This window comes from Scophthalmus maximus, chromosome 4 (genome assembly GCF_022379125.1).
Source record: "Scophthalmus maximus strain ysfricsl-2021 chromosome 4, ASM2237912v1, whole genome shotgun sequence".
NCBI lineage: Eukaryota > Metazoa > Chordata > Actinopteri > Pleuronectiformes > Scophthalmidae > Scophthalmus > Scophthalmus maximus.
In genome coordinates, this window is record NC_061518.1 from 32,501 (window position 1) to 52,500 (window position 20,000).

Below are 20,000 nucleotides of genomic sequence, written 5' to 3' on the forward strand. Positions count from 1 at the left end.
AACGAAGGAACGAACGAAGGAACGACGAAGGAACGAACGAAGGAACGAACGAAGGAACGACGAAGGAACGACGAAGGAACGACGAAGGAACGAACGAAGGAACGACGAAGGAACGACGAAAAGGAACGAACGAAGGAACGACGAAGGAACGGTGAAGGAACGGTGAAGGAACGGTGAAGGAACGAACGAAGGAACGACGAAGGAACGAACGAAGGAACGAACGAAGGAACGACGAAGGAACGACGAAGGAACGACGAAGGAACGGTGAAGGAACGGTGAAGGAACGGTGAAGGAACGAACGAAGGAACGACGAAGGAACGAACGAAGGAACGAACGAAGGAACGACGAAGGAAAGACGAAGGAACGAACAAAGGAACGACGAAGGAACGACGAAGGAACGACGAAGGAACGACGAAGGAACGAACGAAGGAACGAACGAAGGAACGACGAAGGAACGACGAAGGAACGTCGAAGGAACGACGAAGGAACGACGAAGGAACGACGAAGGAACGACGAAGGAACGACGAAGGAACGAACGAAGGAACGAACGAAGGAACGACGAAGGAACGAACAAGGAACGAACGAAGGAACGAACGAAGGAACGATGAAGGAACGACGAAGGAACGAACGAAGGAACGAACGAAGGAACGAACGAAGGAACGACGAAGGAACGACGAAGGAACGAACGAAGGAACGAACGAAGGAACGACGAAGGAACGACGAAGGAACGAACGAAGGAACGACGAAGGAACGACGAAGGAACGAACAAAGGAACGACGAAGGAACGACGAAGGAACGAACGAAGGAACGAACGAAGGAACGAACGAAGGAACGACGAAGGAACGACGAAGGAACGACGAAGGAACGACGAAGGAACGAACGAAGGAACGACGAAGGAACGACGAAGGAACGACGAAGGAACGAACGAAGGAACGACGAAGGAACGAAGGAAGGAACGAACGAAGGAACGAACGAAGGAACGACGAAGGAACGAACGAAGGAACGAACGAAGGAACGACGAAGGAACGAACGAAGGAACGACGAAGGAACGACGAAGGAACGAACGAAGGAACGACGAAGGAGCGACGAAGGAACGACGAAGGAACGAACGAAGGAACGACGAAGGAACGAACGAAGGAACGAACGAAGGAACGAACGAAGGAACGACGAAGGAACGACGAAGGAACGACGAAGGAACGACGAAGGAACGAACGAAGGAACGACGAAGGAACGAAGGAAGGAACGAACGAAGGAACGACGAAGGAACGACGAAGGAACGACGAAGGAACGAACGAAGGAACGAACGAAGGAACGATGAAGGAACGGGGAAGGAAAGACGAAGGAACGACGAAGGAACGAACGAAGGAACGAACGAAGGAACGATGAAGGAACGGTGAAGGAAAGACGAAGGAACGGTGAAGGAACGGTGAAGGAACGGTGAAGGAACGAACGAAGGAACGACGAAGGAACGACGAAGGAACAACGAAGGAATGAACGAAGGAACGGTGAAGGAACGAACAAGGAACGAACGAAGGAACGATGAAGGAAAGACGAAGGAACAAACAAAGGAACGACGAAGGAACGACGAAGGAACGACGAAGGAACGACGAAGGAACGACGAAGGAACGAACGAAGGAACGACGAAGGAACGACGAAGGAACGACGAAGGAACGACGAAGGAACGACGAAGGAACGAACGAAGGAACGACGAAGGAACGACGAAGGAACGACGAAGGAACGACGAAGGAACGAACGAAGGAACGACGAAGGAACGAACGAAGGAACGAACGAAGGAACGAACGAAGGAACGAACGAAGGAACGACGAAGGAACGACGAAGGAACGACGAAGGAACGAACGAAGGAACGAACGAAGGAACGACGAAGGAACGACGAAGGAACGACGAAGGAACGACGAAGGAACGACGAAGGAACGAACGAAGGAACGACGAAGGAACGAACGAAGGAACGACGAAGGAACGACGAAGGAAAGACGAAGGAACGACGAAGGAACGACGAAGGAACGACGAAGGAACGACGAAGGAACGACGAAGGAACGACGAAGGAACGAACGAAGGAACGACGAAGGAACGACGAAGGAACGAACGAAGGAACGACGAAGGAACGACGAAGGAACGAACGAAGGAACGAACGAAGGAACGAACGAAGGAACGACGAAGGAACGAACGAAGGAACGAACGAAGGAACGACGAAGGAACGAACGAAGGAACGAACGAAGGAACGACGAAGGAAGGAACGAAGGAACGACGAAGGAACGAACGAAGGAACGACGAAGGAACGAACGAAGGAACGACGAAGGAACGACGAAGGAACGACGAAGGAACGAACGAAGGAACGACGAAGGAACGACGAAAAGGAACGAACGAAGGAACGACGAAGGAACGGTGAAGGAACTACGAAGGAACGGTGAAGGAACGGTGAAGGAACGGTGAAGGAACGACGAAGGAACAACGAAGGAAAGACGAAGGAACGGTGAAGGAACGGTGAAGGAACGGTGAAGGAACGAACGAAGGAACGACGAAGGAACGAACGAAGGAACGAACGAAGGAACGATGAAGGAAAGACGAAGGAACGACGAAGGAACGACGAAGGAACGACGAAGGAACGACGAAGGAACGAACGAAGGAACGAACGAAGGAACGACGAAGGAACGACGAAGGAACGTCGAAGGAACGACGAAGGAACGACGAAGGAACGACGAAGGAACGAACGAAGGAACGAACAAAGGAACGACGAAGGAACGACGAAGGAACGACGAAGGAACGACGAAGGAACGAACGAAGGAACGAACGAAGGAACGACGAAGGAACGACGAAGGAACGTCGAAGGAACGACGAAGGAACGACGAAGGAACGAACGAAGGAACGACGAAGGAACGAACAAGGAACGAACGAAGGAACGAACGAAGGAACGATGAAGGAACGACGAAGGAACGACGAAGGAACGAACGAAGGAACGACGAAGGAACGAACGAAGGAACGACGAAGGAACGACGAAGGAACGAACGAAGGAACGACGAAGGAGCGACGAAGGAACGACGAAGGAACGAACGAAGGAACGACGAAGGAACGAACGAAGGAACGACGAAGGAACGAACGAAGGAACGAACGAAGGAACGAACGAAGGAACGACGAAGGAACGACGAAGGAACGACGAAGGAACGACGAAGGAACGAACGAAGGAACGACGAAGGAACGACGAAGGAACGACGAAGGAACGACGAAGGAACGAACGAAGGAACGACGAAGGAACGAAGGAAGGAACGAACGAAGGAACGAACGAAGGAACGACGAAGGAACGAACGAAGGAACGAACGAAGGAACGACGAAGGAACGAACGAAGGAACGACGAAGGAACGACGAAGGAACGAACGAAGGAACGACGAAGGAGCGACGAAGGAACGACGAAGGAACGAACGAAGGAACGACGAAGGAACGAACGAAGGAACGACGAAGGAACGAACGAAGGAACGAACGAAGGAACGAACGAAGGAACGACGAAGGAACGAACGAAGGAACGACGAAGGAACGACGAAGGAACGACGAAGGAACGAACGAAGGAACGACGAAGGAACGAAGGAAGGAACGAACGAAGGAACGACGAAGGAACGACGAAGGAACGACGAAGGAACGACGAAGGAACGAACGAAGGAACGAACGAAGGAACGAACGAAGGAACGATGAAGGAACGGTGAAGGAAAGACAAAGGAACGACGAAGGAACGAACGAAGGAACGAACGAAGGAACGAACGAAGGAACGAACGAAGGAACGATGAAGGAACGGTGAAGGAAAGACGAAGGAACGGTGAAGGAACGGTGAAGGAACGGTGAAGGAACGAACGAAGGAACGACGAAGGAACGAACGAAGGAACGATGAAGGAAAGACTAAGGAACGAACGAAGGAACAACGAAGGAATGAACGAAGGAACGGTGAAGGAACGAACAAGGAACGAACGAAGGAACGATGAAGGAAAGACGAAGGAACAAACAAAGGAACGACGAAGGAACGACGAAGGAACGACGAAGGAACGACGAAGGAACGACGAAGGAACGAACGAAGGAACGACGAAGGAACGACGAAGGAACGACGAAGGAACGACGAAGGAACGAACGAAGGAACGACGAAGGAACGACGAAGGAACGACGAAGGAACGACGAAGGAACGACGAAGGAACGAACGAAGGAAGGAACGAAGGAACGACGAAGGAACGACGAAGGAACGACGAAGGAACGAACGAAGGAACGACGAAGGAACGATGAAGGAACGATGAAGGAACGAACGAAGGAACGGTGAAGGAACGACGAAGGAACGAACGAAGGAACGAACGAAGGAACGACGAAGGAACGACGAAGGAACGACGAAGGAACGACGAAGGAACGACGAAGGAACGACGAAGGAACGACGAAGGAACGAACGAAGGAACGACGAAGGAACGAACGAAGGAACGACGAAGGAACGACGAAGGAACGACGAAGGAACGATGAAGGAACGACGAAGGAACGAACGAAGGAACGAACGAAGGAACGAACGAAGGAACGAACGAAGGAACGATGAAGGAAAGACGAAGGAACGAACGAAGGAACGACGAAGGAACGAACGAAGGAACGACGAAGGAACGAACGAAGGAACGAACGAAGGAACGAACGAAGGAACGAACGAAGGAACGACGAAGGAACGACGAAGGAACGACGAAGGAACGACGAAGGAACGAACGAAGGAACGAACGAAGGAACGATGAAGGAAAGACGAAGGAACGAACGAAGGAACGATGAAGGAAAGACGAAGGAACGAACGAAGGAACGACGAAGGAACGAACGAAGGAACGACGAAGGAACGACGAAGGAACGACGAAGGAACGACGAAGGAACGACGAAGGAACGAACGAAGGAACGACGAAGGAACGACGAAGGAACGACGAAGGAACGACGAAGGAACGACGAAGGAACGACGAAGGAACGACGAAGGAACGAACGAAGGAACGACGAAGGAACGACGAAGGAACGACGAAGGAACGAACGAAGGAACGACGAAGGAACGACGAAGGAACGATGAAGGAACGAACGAAGGAACGGCGAAGGAACGATGAAGGAACGACGAAGGAACGAACGAAGGAACGAACGAAGGAACGAACGAAGGAACGACGAAGGAACGACGAAGGAACGACGAAGGAACGACGAAGGAACGACGAAGGAACGACGAAGGAACGACGAAGGAACGAACGAAGGAACGACGAAGGAACGAACGAAGGAACGACGAAGGAACGACGAAGGAACGACGAAGGAACGATGAAGGAACGAACGAAGGAACGAACGAAGGAACGAACGAAGGAACGATGAAGGAACGACGAAGGAACGAACGAAGGAACGAACGAAGGAACGACGAAGGAACGACGAAGGAACGACGAAGGCAACTCAGCTCCATACATCATCAAAGCTGCGTGGAGACACCTGCCGGTCACGTGAATTCACGTACATGCATATGATCATAATCATAATCATACATCTCTCTCTCTGCTGTTTGACGCCGGACGAACGATCCACGTCGCCATTTCTCCTCCACTCCCCCTCACACAGGAAGTGACCTCAGACACGGCAGATGGCTGCATGCAAAACCATATGTTGTCATAAAGTATGCAATAAGAGAGCGCAGTGTTTCCATATGTGCTGCCATTATCATAAACATATCAAATCTTTTCAAAATAAAATAAAAAACATTCCACTGACGACCCAGTGAGTTGTGCTTCATCACTTCATTATTTCAAAAGTGTGTGGACGCCAGAACAGGTTGAGACATGGTGTCCACACACTTTTGGCCATGTAGTACACTAACTCTGAGACACATTTGGACCCATGCACACACACACACACACACACACACACACACCTGTCAGCAGGTGATGTTCCATCAGTAATCACTCGGCATGTTTGTTTGTGTGTGTGAGTTTGTGTGTTTGTGTGTGTGTGTGTTTGTGTGTGTGTGTGTGTGTGTTTGTGTGTGTGTGAGTGTGTTTGTGTGAGTGTGTGTTTGTGTGTTTGTGTGTGTGTGTTTGTGTGTTCGTGTGTGTGTGTGTTTGTGTGTGTGTTTGTGTGTGTGTGTGTTTTTGTGAGTGTGTGTGAGAGTGTGTTTGTGTGAGTGTGAGTTTGTGTGTTTGTGTGTGTGTGTGTTTGTGTGTGTGTGAGTGTGTTTGTGTGAGTGTGTGTTTGTGTGAGTGTGTGTTTGTGTTTGTGTGTGTGTGTTTGTGTGTGTGTGTTTGTGTGTGTTTGTGTGTGTGTGTTTGTGTGTGTGTGTTTGTGTGAGTGTGTGTTTGTGTGTGTGTGTTTGTGTGAGTGTGTGTTTGTGTGTGTGTGTTTGTGTGTGTGTGTTTGTGTGAGTGTGTGTTTGTGTGTGTGTGTTTGTGTGTTTGTGTCAGTGTGTGTTTGTGTGTGTGTCTGTGTGTGTCATGTGATATACTGTCAAAGGACACTGATGTCACTTTCAAGGAAAAATCCTTCCCTCCTTCCTTCGTTTATTCGTTAGTTGCTTCCTCTCTTCCTCTCTTCCTTTCTTCATTGCTTCCCTCGTTTCTTCCTCTCATCCTTCCTTCCTTCGTTGCTTCCTTCCTTCCTTCCTCCCTTCCTTCCTTCCTTTGTTTCTTCCTTCCTTCCTCTCTTCCTTTCTTCATTGCTTCCCTCGTTTCTTCCCTCGTTTCTTCCTCTCATCCTTCCTTCCTTCGTTCGTTGCTTCCTTCCTTTCTTCCTCCCTTCCTCTCTTCCTTTCTTCCTTCCTCTCTTCCTTCCTTCCTTTGTTTCTTCCTCTCTTCCTTCCTTCCTCTCATCCTTCCTTCCTTCGTTCGTTGCTTCCTTCCTTTCTTCCTCCCTTCCTTCCTTCCTCTCTTCCTTCCTTCCTTTGTTTCTTCCTCTCTTCCTTCCTTCCTCTCATCCTTCCTTCCTTCGTTCGTTGCTTCCTTCCTTTCTTCCTCCCTTCCTTCCTTCCTTCCTTTCTTCCTCCCTTCCTCTCTTCCTTTGTTTCTTCCTCTCATCCTTCCTTCCTTTGTTTCTTCCTCTCATCCTTCCTTCCTTCGTTCGTTGCTTCCTTCCTTTCTTCCTCCCTTCCTTCCTTCCTCTCTTCCTTCCTTCCTTTGTTTCTTCCTCTCTTCCTTCCTTCCTCTCATCCTTCCTTCCTTTGTCTCTTCCTCTCTTCCACAACTTCATTTATTTAACTATTTATTTTGAGTTGTAATAGTTTTTCCACAGATTGGCTCGTGTTCAGAACGGACTCACGAGCTTAGAAGAAGAAGAAGAAGAAAAACGTGGAGAGTCCGCGAAACTGTAAATCTGCAGCGAACTGGGAACAGATGAGTGTGACAGTGGTTGAGGTACGAGTGTGTGTGTGTGTGTGTGTGTGTGTGTGAGTGTTTGTGTGTGTGTGTGTTCGGTGAATACATGCCAGATTATCACACCCTGGCAGCGGGTGGTCTATTACGCCCATCTGTCAATCATCCTTACACAGGCTTAGTGCAGTATGGAGAGAAATGGAACAGACATCCATCACACACACTTCCTACAGTGTGTGTGTGTGTGTGTGTGTGCGTGTGTGTGCGTGTGTGTGCGTGTGTGTGTGTGTGCGTGCGTGCGTGTGTGTGTGTGTGTGTGTGTGTGTGTGTGTGCGTGTGTGTGTGTGTGTGTGCGTGCGTGCGTGTGTGTGTGTGTGTGTGTGCGTGTGTGTGTGTGTGTGTGTGTGTGTGTGTGTGTGCGTGCGTGTGTGTGTGTGGTCTCATTTTAGAGCGAGAGCACAATTTGGCATCAGCGCTCTGTTGTTAAAATGTGTTGTTTTGTTCCCATTGTTGTGGATCATCGTCTCCTCAGCACATTTAAACAAGTGAAAATAAGACGGTTATGGTAATTTATGTGTGTTTTACTCGTTACTCCTTCACATTGCAACGAGGACAGTTAATAAGGATTAAAACTAGTTTAACAATAGACAAGGGAAGGAAAGTCTGCAGCCAAATGAAAATCTGATTTGAATGTCCCAAAGGAAGTCAGTCAATATTGTGAGAGGATGAAGAGTAACTGTTATATTGATTCACATTCACATGCACCAAATGAAACTCGCAATTTCAAGCAGCAGCCAGTGAGGACCGGTCCAGACAACATATGGATGTGATGATGTCATCGGTGCACATCATTTAAAATGGACTAATGCAGGATGGAAAGCTATTTATTGAGAGTGTCTCATGAAGAAACATTGAATCAAAGTGTTGATGAGCAGGACATACTGCATATGGATGAACATCCCACTAAATAATAACCAGCAAGTATTCAGACAAGCCAAAGTATAAAACGTATTTTACAATCAAAATGTATTCGAGGAAATCTGGGGGAGCCAGTTGGAATGGGCCTGATGGAGCTGATCACATTTATAATAAATAGGATCTATAATTAATGAATAGATTTAGATAGAAATAGAAATGAATATAGTTGCTTACATTTGTCAGTAGAGGAGATGACTGATGGTCAAACTGTTGTTTGTTTCTGTATAGATTCATTCTTAGACTGACGGATGAGCAAACACTGGGGTGTCAGCTGTAACTGTGAGGTCATGAGTCAGGTATATATACTTATCTATCTCTGTATATCTATAGATATAGATATATTTCTTTCCATATTTCTTGTTCTGATCACAAACTTAAACACTAAACGCGACGGATCTTTGCCAACGATCTCTATTACATGTTTATGAAAAAGTGAAATGAATTATCAGATGTCTGACTCAATAATAACACAAACGCTCCTCCTCCTCTTCCTCCTCCTCCTCTTCCTCCTCCTCCTCTTCCTCCTCTTCCTCCTCCTCCTCTTCTTCATCCTCCTCCTCTTCCTCCTCCTCTTCTTCCTCCCCCTCCTCTTCCTCCTCCTCCTCTTCCTCTTCTTCCTCCCCCTCTTCCTCCTCCTCCTCCCCCTCCCCCTCCTCCTCCTCTTCCTCCTCCCCCTCCTCCTCCTCCTCTTCCTCTTCTTCCTCCCCCTCCTCTTCCTCTTCTTCCTCCTCCTCCTCTTCCTCTTCCCCCTCCTCATCCTCCTCCTCCTCCTCCTCTTCCTCTTCTTCCTCCCCCTCTTCCTCCTCCTCCTCCCCCTCCTCCTCCTCTTCCTCGGAGTGTGGGCGTGGTTACCTGAGCTCATCTGCAGCACTGTGAACTATTTCTGAAAACATGTTAACACGTCTCCATGGCTGCCCTTTACTTATCACAAGTAACCACTAACGACGGTATGTAGGTCACACACACACACACACACACACACACACACACGTGTAAACTGCACGGAGGACGTCATCGCCCTTTGAGGAGCTTTTCCTTTCACACTGTGTCACAGCTTCCTCCTCCTCGCTTCGTCTCTGCACACGAGTCCGTTCAAAATGGCGACACAGATTTTTGATCATTCACTGCACTCGAGCGCTCATAAGTGAAAGTCGCCGCTTCACCTGCGACGAGACTAAACTCACTGACTGATTAAGATCCAGGTTTCAGAAAATTGCACAACCAGACTTAGAAAAAGAAGAAGGAGGAAACTGGTGCTCGCGTCCGAGTCGCTGCCGCGTGTTGAACCTCTCACCGTCGTTCCCACTGCCAACTGATATTCCCGCATGCTGAGCGTCAGACGTGACCACAGACTGTAAACCAAGATGGACGACGCGTCTCTTCTTCCTCTCGTTGAACAAACACGAAGATAAAATGTCTCAGATTCAGGCGCCGCCATCTTGTTCTGGTGACGTCATGTGGAGTCAGTGACGTAGTGGAGCCGTGGTATCGAGGCCCCGCCCACACACACACACACACACACACACACACACACCCTCGACCAGTCATGAGTCAGTGTCAGCTGTCAATCATGAGGTCTGGGGCCACCTGAGGGGGCCACTGTACCCCCCCCTCACTGTCACTACAGTATAGTGACATAAAATCAATGACATGATAAAAGAACTGTAACGTTTTCGGGGCGTAATCCTGCCGGCGGGAGGCCGGCGTCCAGGAGAGAGGGCAACAAGAGCAGGATTACATCTTTAGATTAGATTAGATTTCTGTCCGTTCATCTATTTCTCATTTCCCCAGGATAATCCCGGTGCTTCTCTGTGCTCGCCTCACTGGACCGAGCCGGTCGGTTGTGAATGTTCGCCGGCTGGAAAACGAGGCTCCATCAGCTGTTGGATCTGAGCTCAGCATCTTAATAAAGTGAGTCAGTGGCAACGAAGAAACGAAGGTAATAAATAGCAAGATGGGAAAAAACAACAACATGGAAATTGTTCAAAAAAAAGTGAGAAATGTTTCTGGTCTTCTCACCTCGCTCTCGCCCGCTGAGTGAAATAACTCTCACAGTGTAAAGTGTAGATACTGTACAGTCTCCGTCTTTAATACAGTCTGGAACAGAATCAACCAAATCACGTCTAAAGACGCATCGTGACACCAACCACATGCAGAAGAAGAAATGATGTGATTAATATGATGAGCCACAACTTTATTGGAAATGATCATTTATGCATTTTATTTCCACTGCATGATGAAACATGTTTGAATGTTTATGCACCAAACCCACGCCCCGCCCACACACACGCTCTCGACCAATCATGAGTCAGTGTCGGCTGTCAACCATGAAGTCTCTGCCCCGTTTTTATATCATCAAATAACTGATGAGAAGCAAAGTGATCAGAAACATGAACACGTGAACAAACATGATGAGAACGACCTCACATGACATGGAGGGGGCGGGGCTTAGGAGCTGTACTGCAGCCAGACACCAGGGGGCGATGAGGAGGATTTGGCTTCACTTTAGAGGAGCCGTCACGTCGTTTATTTTAAGATCTAATATCACTACACTTTTCAACAGACGGACACAAAACAGACATTAACCTTATAAACCACTAAATACATTTATTAGAAACATTTAGAAAAACGTACATATCTGGTTTCGGTTTGTGTTTCAAACTCAGATAAGAGTCATTTTCTTTTCGATATGTTCGAACATGTCGTCCCTCAGACGTGTTCAGTCTGAATTTACCAACGTTCACGATAACACGGCAGAAACTCTCGTGTCAGATCGACGGTCCCGCGAAGAACGACGTTTCACCCAAAACCTCCACAACGAGCCCGAGACTGAGCGTCGCGTTACACAAACAACAACCATCACAATCACTTGGAGAATCGTTTCAATCGCTCCAGAGACTTAATCAAATCTCTTCCTCGCAGACCAGCACAGATCGCTCGACACCTCCGGGAAACCGACCAATCGGCTCCCGGGGGATGAAAGCTGCCGCCGGACGGACATTGATCATTCTCTCCCTCGGTCTAATCGGCTCCGGCGTCGTCCGGCTGTAAACAGAAACTTTCATCCTGTGTCTAATCCCACAGCGGGGATTATACCGGCAGCTCATTCAGGAGGATCAGAGCGTGGGGGGATTTGAAATGTATCCTCACGGAGATTCAGGGAGACGAGCGTCGCGGCCGCGGAACAAGAGGTGAGGGACAGACGGATGGACGGACCACAGAAGAGAGCTACTCACCAATATCCGTCTCTCTGTGGTTCTTGATGAGTTCGGCGAGCTCAAAGTTCCCGGCAATAATGGCGACCTGGAGAGACGGAGAGGAGGAAGACGGAATGAAACTCAAAACACTCGACTTCTCTTTGGAAGCAGAATTCTTGTTTTTTCTACATGTAAAGAAAAAAATACTTTACAAAACATTTCATAAAAGTCGCTTTTGTCAATTTCAGTGATCAACAAAAATACCCAACAAGCGCAGAAAGATGAGCTCTGCTGTAAATGTTGTCGAAAATAATATTAGATTTTTTAGTCACCAAGATGAAATTAAAGTAAAAAAAATCACAATAATCTGAGTTTGAAGAAAAATCTCTCTTTTCTAATTGGACGTGATGCAGTGATTCCTTCAAGTTCCAATCTTCATGGCTTTAATCATCTGTAGCTGGAATCTAGTAATCTATGACACACACACACACACACACACACACACACACGTGTACAAGCCAAGATTCACACATGACACCGTGCACATGCAGAGTCACATGTTCATGATGAAGAGCGATTGAACTGAAGTTTCCTGCGGTTGATGCACAGATGATTGACAGACTGACGACTGCAGTGAAAAAACAAAACAACACATCGACCTACTTTTCATACTCTTCCCGTCAAACAGTCGATCCCCTTCTACTCGAAATGAGGCGTGTATATCAGCTGGTATTAGCAAATTATGAAGTATTCAATATGAATTTTACAGAGCATGAAAGATGCCAGGAGATATAGTGATGTCCACAACATACATTTATGTAAATAGTAATAGTATTATATAAAAGTAACGGTACGCCAAAGAGTAAAGCGTAGAGGTGTCTGTATGGTGTACCGGTGCGTACTGGCCCATTTCGAGCACTGGATCCTACTGTAACTTAACCTTGAATCTATTTTCCAACTGAGTTTTGATTTTTTACTGGTTCGATATGATACAAAGTCAAATCCTCACAATAATTAAAACCAATCACAAGACAAAAAGCTTGGGAACGTCTTGATTCCAGTTTAACATAAACGCACAAGATAAATGGAAAAACCTATTAAACGTAATCCGATAAACACTCCTCCCGGAAATAAATAATTCATCACAACTTGAAAGAATTTTTTGAAACAGTGTGCTTCCCCGCCTCCCAGTGTGACCAGCAGGGGGCGGAGTGTTCTGTGTTCCCAGTGTGACCAGCAGGGGGCGGAGTGTTCTGTGTTCCCAGTGTGACCAGCAGGGGGCAGTGTGTTCTCAGTGCATCCAGCAGGGGGCGGTGGAGAGGTTTCCTGGCTGCAGAGGTCACTGACCCATGTCGTCATTTCGCTGCTGACAGTCGCTTCTCCAGGTCAAACACAATCGGGTTCGTTTCCCACTCACACGTGCACTGTGAAACACACACTCACACACACAAACAGACACACACACGCACACACACACAGAGACACACACACAGACCCCTCATGGGAACGCAGCATTATATAAGCCTGCTCTGATTCCTGGAGAAGCAGAGCGTAGAGGAAGAGCGAAGAGGAAGAGCGCTGCAGAGCAAGTGTATTATTAAAGTAATTCTCTGCTCTCTGACCTTTTTCTTCATATAAATAAAAACACAGTGTGTCTTAGAAAAAGCACTTGGGGGAGTGAGAACGCTGAAGGTTTCTTTCACCAGGACGGATCCTCTTGAATTTTTCAACACTGCATTAATATACAATGCAAAAAAAAAATCTTGCTTTGAACAAACATGAGTGAATGAATGTCATGTTGTTGCTTCATCGTGGATGTGATGTGATGTTTCCTGTGAGGGAGGGGGGGAGGGGGAGGGGACGCCGTCATGGGGAAGTCTCCCACTCCCATAATGCACGGCGTCATGTGACACTTCTGTGACAGGATCACTGATCCCAGAACAGCTTCGGTGAGTCTGAACGTACCAAAGGTACGAGAGTCTGAACCTACCAATGCACTCAGAGACTCTGGATCATGACGATCCATCACAGAGTCAGTCACACGTCAGTGATCCGTCACGTCAGTGATCCGTCACGTCAGTGATCCGTCACGTCAGTGATCCGTCATCACAGAAGGTTCGACATTTAAATAAGACACAAACAAGATACTCATCAAAGACACTAGGTCAAAAGGTCACGATCTGTTAGCTGATCAAATAGGTTTAAACAGAGTTGATCCAGGTCACAGTGGCCTTGACCTTTGACCTCTGACCACCAATTTCTAAGCAGATCATCAGACGTGACCTTGAGAACGTTTGTGCCTTAATGTGGAGACATTTCCTTTCAGGGATTTCGGGAGACGTCGCCCCCATGAAGGGAGGGTACCGATCCAAAACCTGCATTACATCAATAACATCTCATGATGTTTATCACGTCGGACACGACTTTACTGTATCACAGGAGCTTGTGAGGAGCATGTGTCAGAGGACAGAAGTACAGAAGCTCTGATCTGAATCAGGCGTGTGAAGCAGCAGAAGAACCAGAGAGCGAAGATCCTGTTTTCATTGATGAACGTGTCATTATAATCCAGTCGACCAATAAGAAACAGGGAAACATTCCGCCGCCCACTATCACCACCACTGCTGCCATCACCACCATCACCGCCCCCACATCCATTCTCTTCCTGCTCTCCCCCTGGTCGTCATGGAGACGAACGATTGTGTATATCACAGATGTAACCGGGGGTGGGGGAGGGGGGAGGGTGGAGCTCAGAACCCAGAGGCGACGGGTCGACTAGATCACAACCAGAACTCTCCAGCTGCTGGACAATGAGACACTGAGACCAGGACGATGTTCGTCACCTGTCAATCACTTCATCCACTAACATGGAACTATTAATATTAATATTGAATATTGAAGTGAAACAAATAAGTCAACAGAGTTGGAAATAGTTTGTTTGTTCCTTCGATCCTTCGTTCTCTCCTTCCTTCCTTCATTAGTTCCTTCCTTCGTTCATTCATTCCCTCCTTCCTTTCTTCCTTCCTTCCTTCATTAGTTCCGTCATTCGTTCGTTCATTCCCTCCTTCCTTTCTTCCTTCCTTCATTAGTTCCTTCCTTCGTTCATTCATTCCCTCCTTCCTTTCTTCCTTCCTTCCTTCATTAGTTCCTTCATTCGTTCGTTCATTCCCTCCTTCCATTCTTCCTTCCTTCCTTCCTTCGTTCATTCATTCCCTCCTTCCTTTCTTCCTTCCTTCCTTCATTAGTTCCTTCATTCGTTCGTTCATTCTCTCCTTCCTTTCTTCCTTCCTTCCTTCATTAGTTCCTTCATTCGTTTCTTCCTTCCTTCCTTCCTTCATTCGTTCGTTCATTCCCTCCTTCCTTCCTTCCTTCCTTCCTTCCTTCATTAGTTCCTTCATTCGTTTCTTCCTTCCTTCCTTCCTTCATTCGTTCGTTCATTCCCTCCTTCCTTTCTTCCTTTCTTCCTTCATTCGTTCGTTCATTCCCTCCTTCCTTCCTTCCTTCCTTCATTAGTTCCTTCATTCGTTCGTTCATTCTCTCCTTCCTTCCTTCCTTCATTCGTTCGTTCATTCCCTCCTTCCTTCCTTCCTTCCTTCCTTCCTTCATTAGTTCCTTCATTCGTTCGTTCATTCTCTCCTTCCTTCCTTCCTTCCTTCCTTCATTAGTTCCTTCATTCGTTTCTTCCTTCCTGAACAGATTTCCAGGAAGGAAGGACAGAACATGGACCAAGAGAGAATCCATTAGATGTTGGTGTAGATCTGGACAAAGGGGCGGAGCCAGGTATTTTCTTTAACATTTTGATCTTGTGACATTTCCCCAGAGAATAATTCATGGTTCAAGATTTTAAAATATAAAAATAAAATCAAGACACAGTTGGATATTTGATATTTGAGCAGCTTGATTCAATTTAAGGACCGTTGTGTTGAGGTGGAGGTTTGAGCTTCTACTGGATATTTAATGTTGGTTTCAGGGGCTGTTGATATTCACACGGGGGGGGGGGGGGCTCAGCAGTTGTTGCTATGACACCGACCCTCAGCTGTTCGTTGGGGGTTTCAGTTGAACCAGGTTGAAACAGACTCTGTTATTTACAGATGTAATAATGCACTGTAAAAAAAAAAGTGCCCTGATGACTCTGACATACTGTGAGTTGTGACACGTCACTGGTTACTGTGATGATAAGACAGAACGAGAAGCAGAAGTGAAAACTGTGTCAAGGACGACGGCCGAGAAGAAAATGTGAGTGGGGGGCAAAGGGGGCGGGGCATGAAGACGAGGGACGGAAGTGGATAAGACAAAGACTGTGACGAGCAGAGGAATGAGATTAGAAGAATGACACAAGAGGAAGTCCAGAATAAAGAATGAGGAGATGAAAACGGAGCGAGAGGAAAATGAAATCAGGGACGAGAAGCTTGGAAGAGCTCAGGGGTCAGATGACGAGTCGGAGGAATCTGACCAATAAAGGAAATGAATTTGATCTCTTCATCCAGAGAAGAAGGGAGAAGAGGATGACGGGAGCTTTCTGTTTGAATCATGATTATTAGAGACGGACTTGGTTCAAATACGAGCACAAATAAAAACTTCTCATGTAACGAGCGACTGCCAATTCCTCCCACTACATCATGATCCAAATACTTTCAGCAACAACTGTAACGTAGAAGAAATACAAATAATACAAACAAACCTCTTACACAAAGTGGCCAGTTGTATGTGGACACCATGTACACATGTTTTTTTCTTCCTGTTTGGCAGGTTCCTCCGACTGATCCCTGACCTCCGTTCGCTGGGATGAACCGGAGGTGAGCGGCGTCTCGTCGTCGCCTCGACATCAGATCTCTGCCGCCTCGAACCAACAACGTGTAAACAAGTGTTCCCAGAAGAGCGGAGACCGATAACGGATCGATCTCATGTACGGTGTCGGAGGCTTCAACAGGTACGCTGCTCGTTGTGGTTCAATCCCTCGTTCGTTCCCTTGTTCCTTCTTTCCTTCGTTCCCTCGTTCGTTCCTTCTTTCTTTCTGTGAAGGTGAAGTTGCTTTGCTTCGCAGCAGCTAATCAAATCACGTCAATGCCAACACAGATCCTGTGACAGACAGGAGGATGCTGGTGAGCCTGGTTCATCCGGTGGTGGAACAGCTAGCACGGCACGTTAGCACGAAGGCCTGTCTCCAGCTGGAAGCGTGATTGGTTGTTATCGCTATGACGATAGCAACATCAGGCCCATCGTCAGGCAACTTGACTGGTTGAGTTGTCGTAACGCTCAGTCACACGCCGGTCTGGTATCCACATACTTCTGGTTCACTGAACTCCTGACGGAGAAGTTAATACGTGTTGTAGTTCGTTACTTTCTGATGCGCCGACTCTTCATCCGCCCTCATCTGCTTCTCCTTCAGTCCGTCAGTCCGAACTCCTACGTTTCCCAGAATGCTCAGGAAACAGGCACCAACTTGCTGGATCGGGCTCTGGGCTCCGTGTGTAGGTGGAGAGTGCAACGGAGATAAAGATAGTCAGAGCAGAGAGCGAGTTGTTCCACTCAGTGGAGTCGAGTGGCTGCTGAAACATTTCATCTGAGAGAGAGTTCGTCCAGAGAGTCGACGGCAGAGAGACGCTCCGAGGAGACGGAAATCTTTCTTCCACCGCCGATTATTCAACACGGACAGTTACTGAGCTTTGTTTTGATGAGATTTAGCTAAAAAAAAGTGTTTTCTAAATTCAGAGAATGAGCTCATTTGATTCATTTCTCATGTTTCATCCCTGAGGAGATTCGTCTGATGTCATTACATAACGGTGGATCACAGCTCTTCCACCGAGCAGCAGTTTTAATATATTCAGTATCAGAATCAGACTTTGCCTCGAATCCACACCACGTGACCTTAAAGAGAGATTATTGATCCGGGATCAGCGGAGATGAAAAAGAGAAGCCTCACGCAGGGAGAAGTGGATGTATGTGAACTCAAGGCCTCGGCCGCAAAACGCTCAACTCTGACTAACACCCTGACGCGTTAGTCCGTCCGGCCCCGCCATCGTCCACTGGACTGTCTGTGGAGCTGAGGACCCGGTGGGACGGCCCGTCATAAACGCCCGCCTGAAAGAAGGCTCTTCTGCAGCTCAGGCGGAGGTTAAAGGTCAACCATGGCAGCGAGGAAGCAGTTGGGTTGGTTTGTCTGTTCCCTGGGATGGACGAGCAGCCGGTACAAACACAAACACACAGTTACAAGGACGTTCAGTACACACAGTACACACGGTACATACAAGTACACACGTGTACATACAGCTTGCATAATATTCACACACAATCAGACCTCAGTAATTTCTGCACAATGTTGCATCACTCGTATGTGACGCTCGATCGACCATCAGTGTTTCACTTCCACCTTCTCGCAGCGGTTGTTGATGTTTCCTCTTCAGTGGATTAAAGAATTACACGTTTTCTGAGATAAAACCCCCCAAAAACTTGATTTCATTTTTGGGGGTTTTGCAGATGATACTGTGTTTTCTGAACGAAGCTCTCAGTTCTCCTGTAAACATGGTTCGACTGACACAAATCTAATAATGGCATTTATTGGCACATTTGCAACCCCCCCTCTTGCAAACTGACCTCGACCATCTTTTGCCCACCGTTGCCATGGCAACAAATGGGACGAAGACAACGCACACTGCTACTAAAAATGTTTCCCCCCTCGACGGCAGCTGAGAACAAGCTGCTGTCGTCGCTGGCGAGCAAACAGAAGTGAAGATGACTCTACCTGAAATGGACTCTGGCTGTTGTAGTTCTTCACGTCTTTGTCGGCTCCGCGAACGAGCAGCACTCGGGCGCAGTTATCCTGAGGGAAGAAGAAGAAAGACAAAGAACACTACAGTTAAATATAAATCTGAGAGAAGATCCAAGGAACAAACACCGAGATCCTCCAATCTCTCCTACTTTGTTCAGGGGAAGTGAAGATGATTAGCTTCCAGTTTCCCCAGAGGAAGAATAAGAAGAAGAAGAAGAAGAAGTGAGCAGAGCAGGAAGTGGCCGGTGAGGCTGAGCGTCCTCACTTCCCCAGCGCTGACACACAGGAACGTGAGGAAGGAGACAACAGAACATCTAGAAGCTCGTATCAGGAACGAAGCTTCACCGGCTCATAAAGAGTGAATCTACTGCCGCTGCACTCGGAGCGAACGAGGGAGAGAGAGACAGAGAGAGAGAGAGAGAGAGAGAGAGAGAGAGAGAGAGAGAGAGAGAGAGAGAGAAAGAGAGAGAGAGAGAGAGAGAGAGAAAGAGAGAGAGAGAGAGACAGAGAGAGAGAGACAGAGAGAGAGAGGAGTGAGCTGCTGAGGGGTTTGAATCTACTGCACAACTCGCCCACAAAGTGCTCAACCACGCATGTACACACACACACACACACACACACACACACAAGCACAAAGACTTTTTTTAGATGCACAATAAGCTGTCGAGTGTCAGATACTGATACACAACCGAGATCAGAACAGAGAGTTAGCATCACAAACACCTTGACGCTTCACGTCTAATTTCTAAGACGCAGAGTGTTTTTTATCTCTCTCTCTCTTTATATATATATATATAAATATATATATATGTGTGTGTGTGTGTGTGTGGGCTGCATGAACAATGAAGCTGTGATCATGGAGGAGTGTGACATGATGTGTTTCAGAAGCAGAAGATAATGAGAAGCAGGAAGTGAAGAGGGAGAGGAAGAGGAAGAGGAAGAGGAAGAGGCGGTCACAACACTGGCGATGAAGAGGATGAACCGGGATGAAGAAGCGGGGTTTTTCACGTCAGTGATCGTAGATCGCTCAGAAGAGAACAGGATTATTATTATTATTATTATTGTTGATTTATTTTTTTGCACTGTTTGAAAAAATTACATAGAAAATGAGGAGATAATGTTAACACTCCACAGAATACAGAATTAATAATCTCATGATTTCCTGCTGTATGAGAGTCAACGAGCCAATGATGACATAATATGTGCATTAAAAACAAAAGCAACACATTAATACGACATATTCTCCAGTTTTTTCATGCTTCACCCTGCAGAGGGAATCTGCTCAAATATCACACACACACACACACACACACACACACACTCACACACACACACACACACACACACTCACACACACACACACACACACACACTCTCACACACACGCGCACACACACACAGACACATACACACACACTCACACACACACACACATACTCACACTCACACACACACACACACACACACACACACTCACACGGACTAATTTATCCGTTGGCAGATAAAAGTCATCTGCTTTTTTACGTTTGCAGATATGCAAACTTGTATATCACAGAATAAACAATGTGTGTTTATATTTATAGATATTATGTTTATTTTCTTAATTCAGGTTCTAAACATCTGGCTGTATTTGTGTTTTCTTTTTATTTATTGTTATTTATAGTAAAGTTTATGGTTAAAACTGTAAAATATCAATCCTCATTAGAATGATTTGTATATATATCTTGA

At 47.2% G+C, this 20,000-nt stretch overlaps 1 protein-coding gene across 10 annotated transcripts in view; it reads right to left on the reverse strand.

The window, feature by feature from the left end:
• LOC118302609 (SH3 and multiple ankyrin repeat domains protein 1-like) overlaps positions 1-20,000 on the reverse strand; it is a 91,747-nt gene that overhangs the window by 21,712 nt on the left and 50,035 nt on the right. For all 10 annotated transcript variants that reach the window (XM_047331688.1, XM_047331687.1, XM_047331685.1 and 7 more), the window contains 2 exons: positions 18,246-18,323; positions 11,546-11,612 (listed from right to left, as the gene is read on the reverse strand). In XM_047331688.1, coding sequence (XP_047187644.1) covers positions 11,546-11,612; positions 18,246-18,323 — 145 coding nt within the window. The remainder of the gene's footprint in view (positions 1-11,545; positions 11,613-18,245; positions 18,324-20,000) is intronic.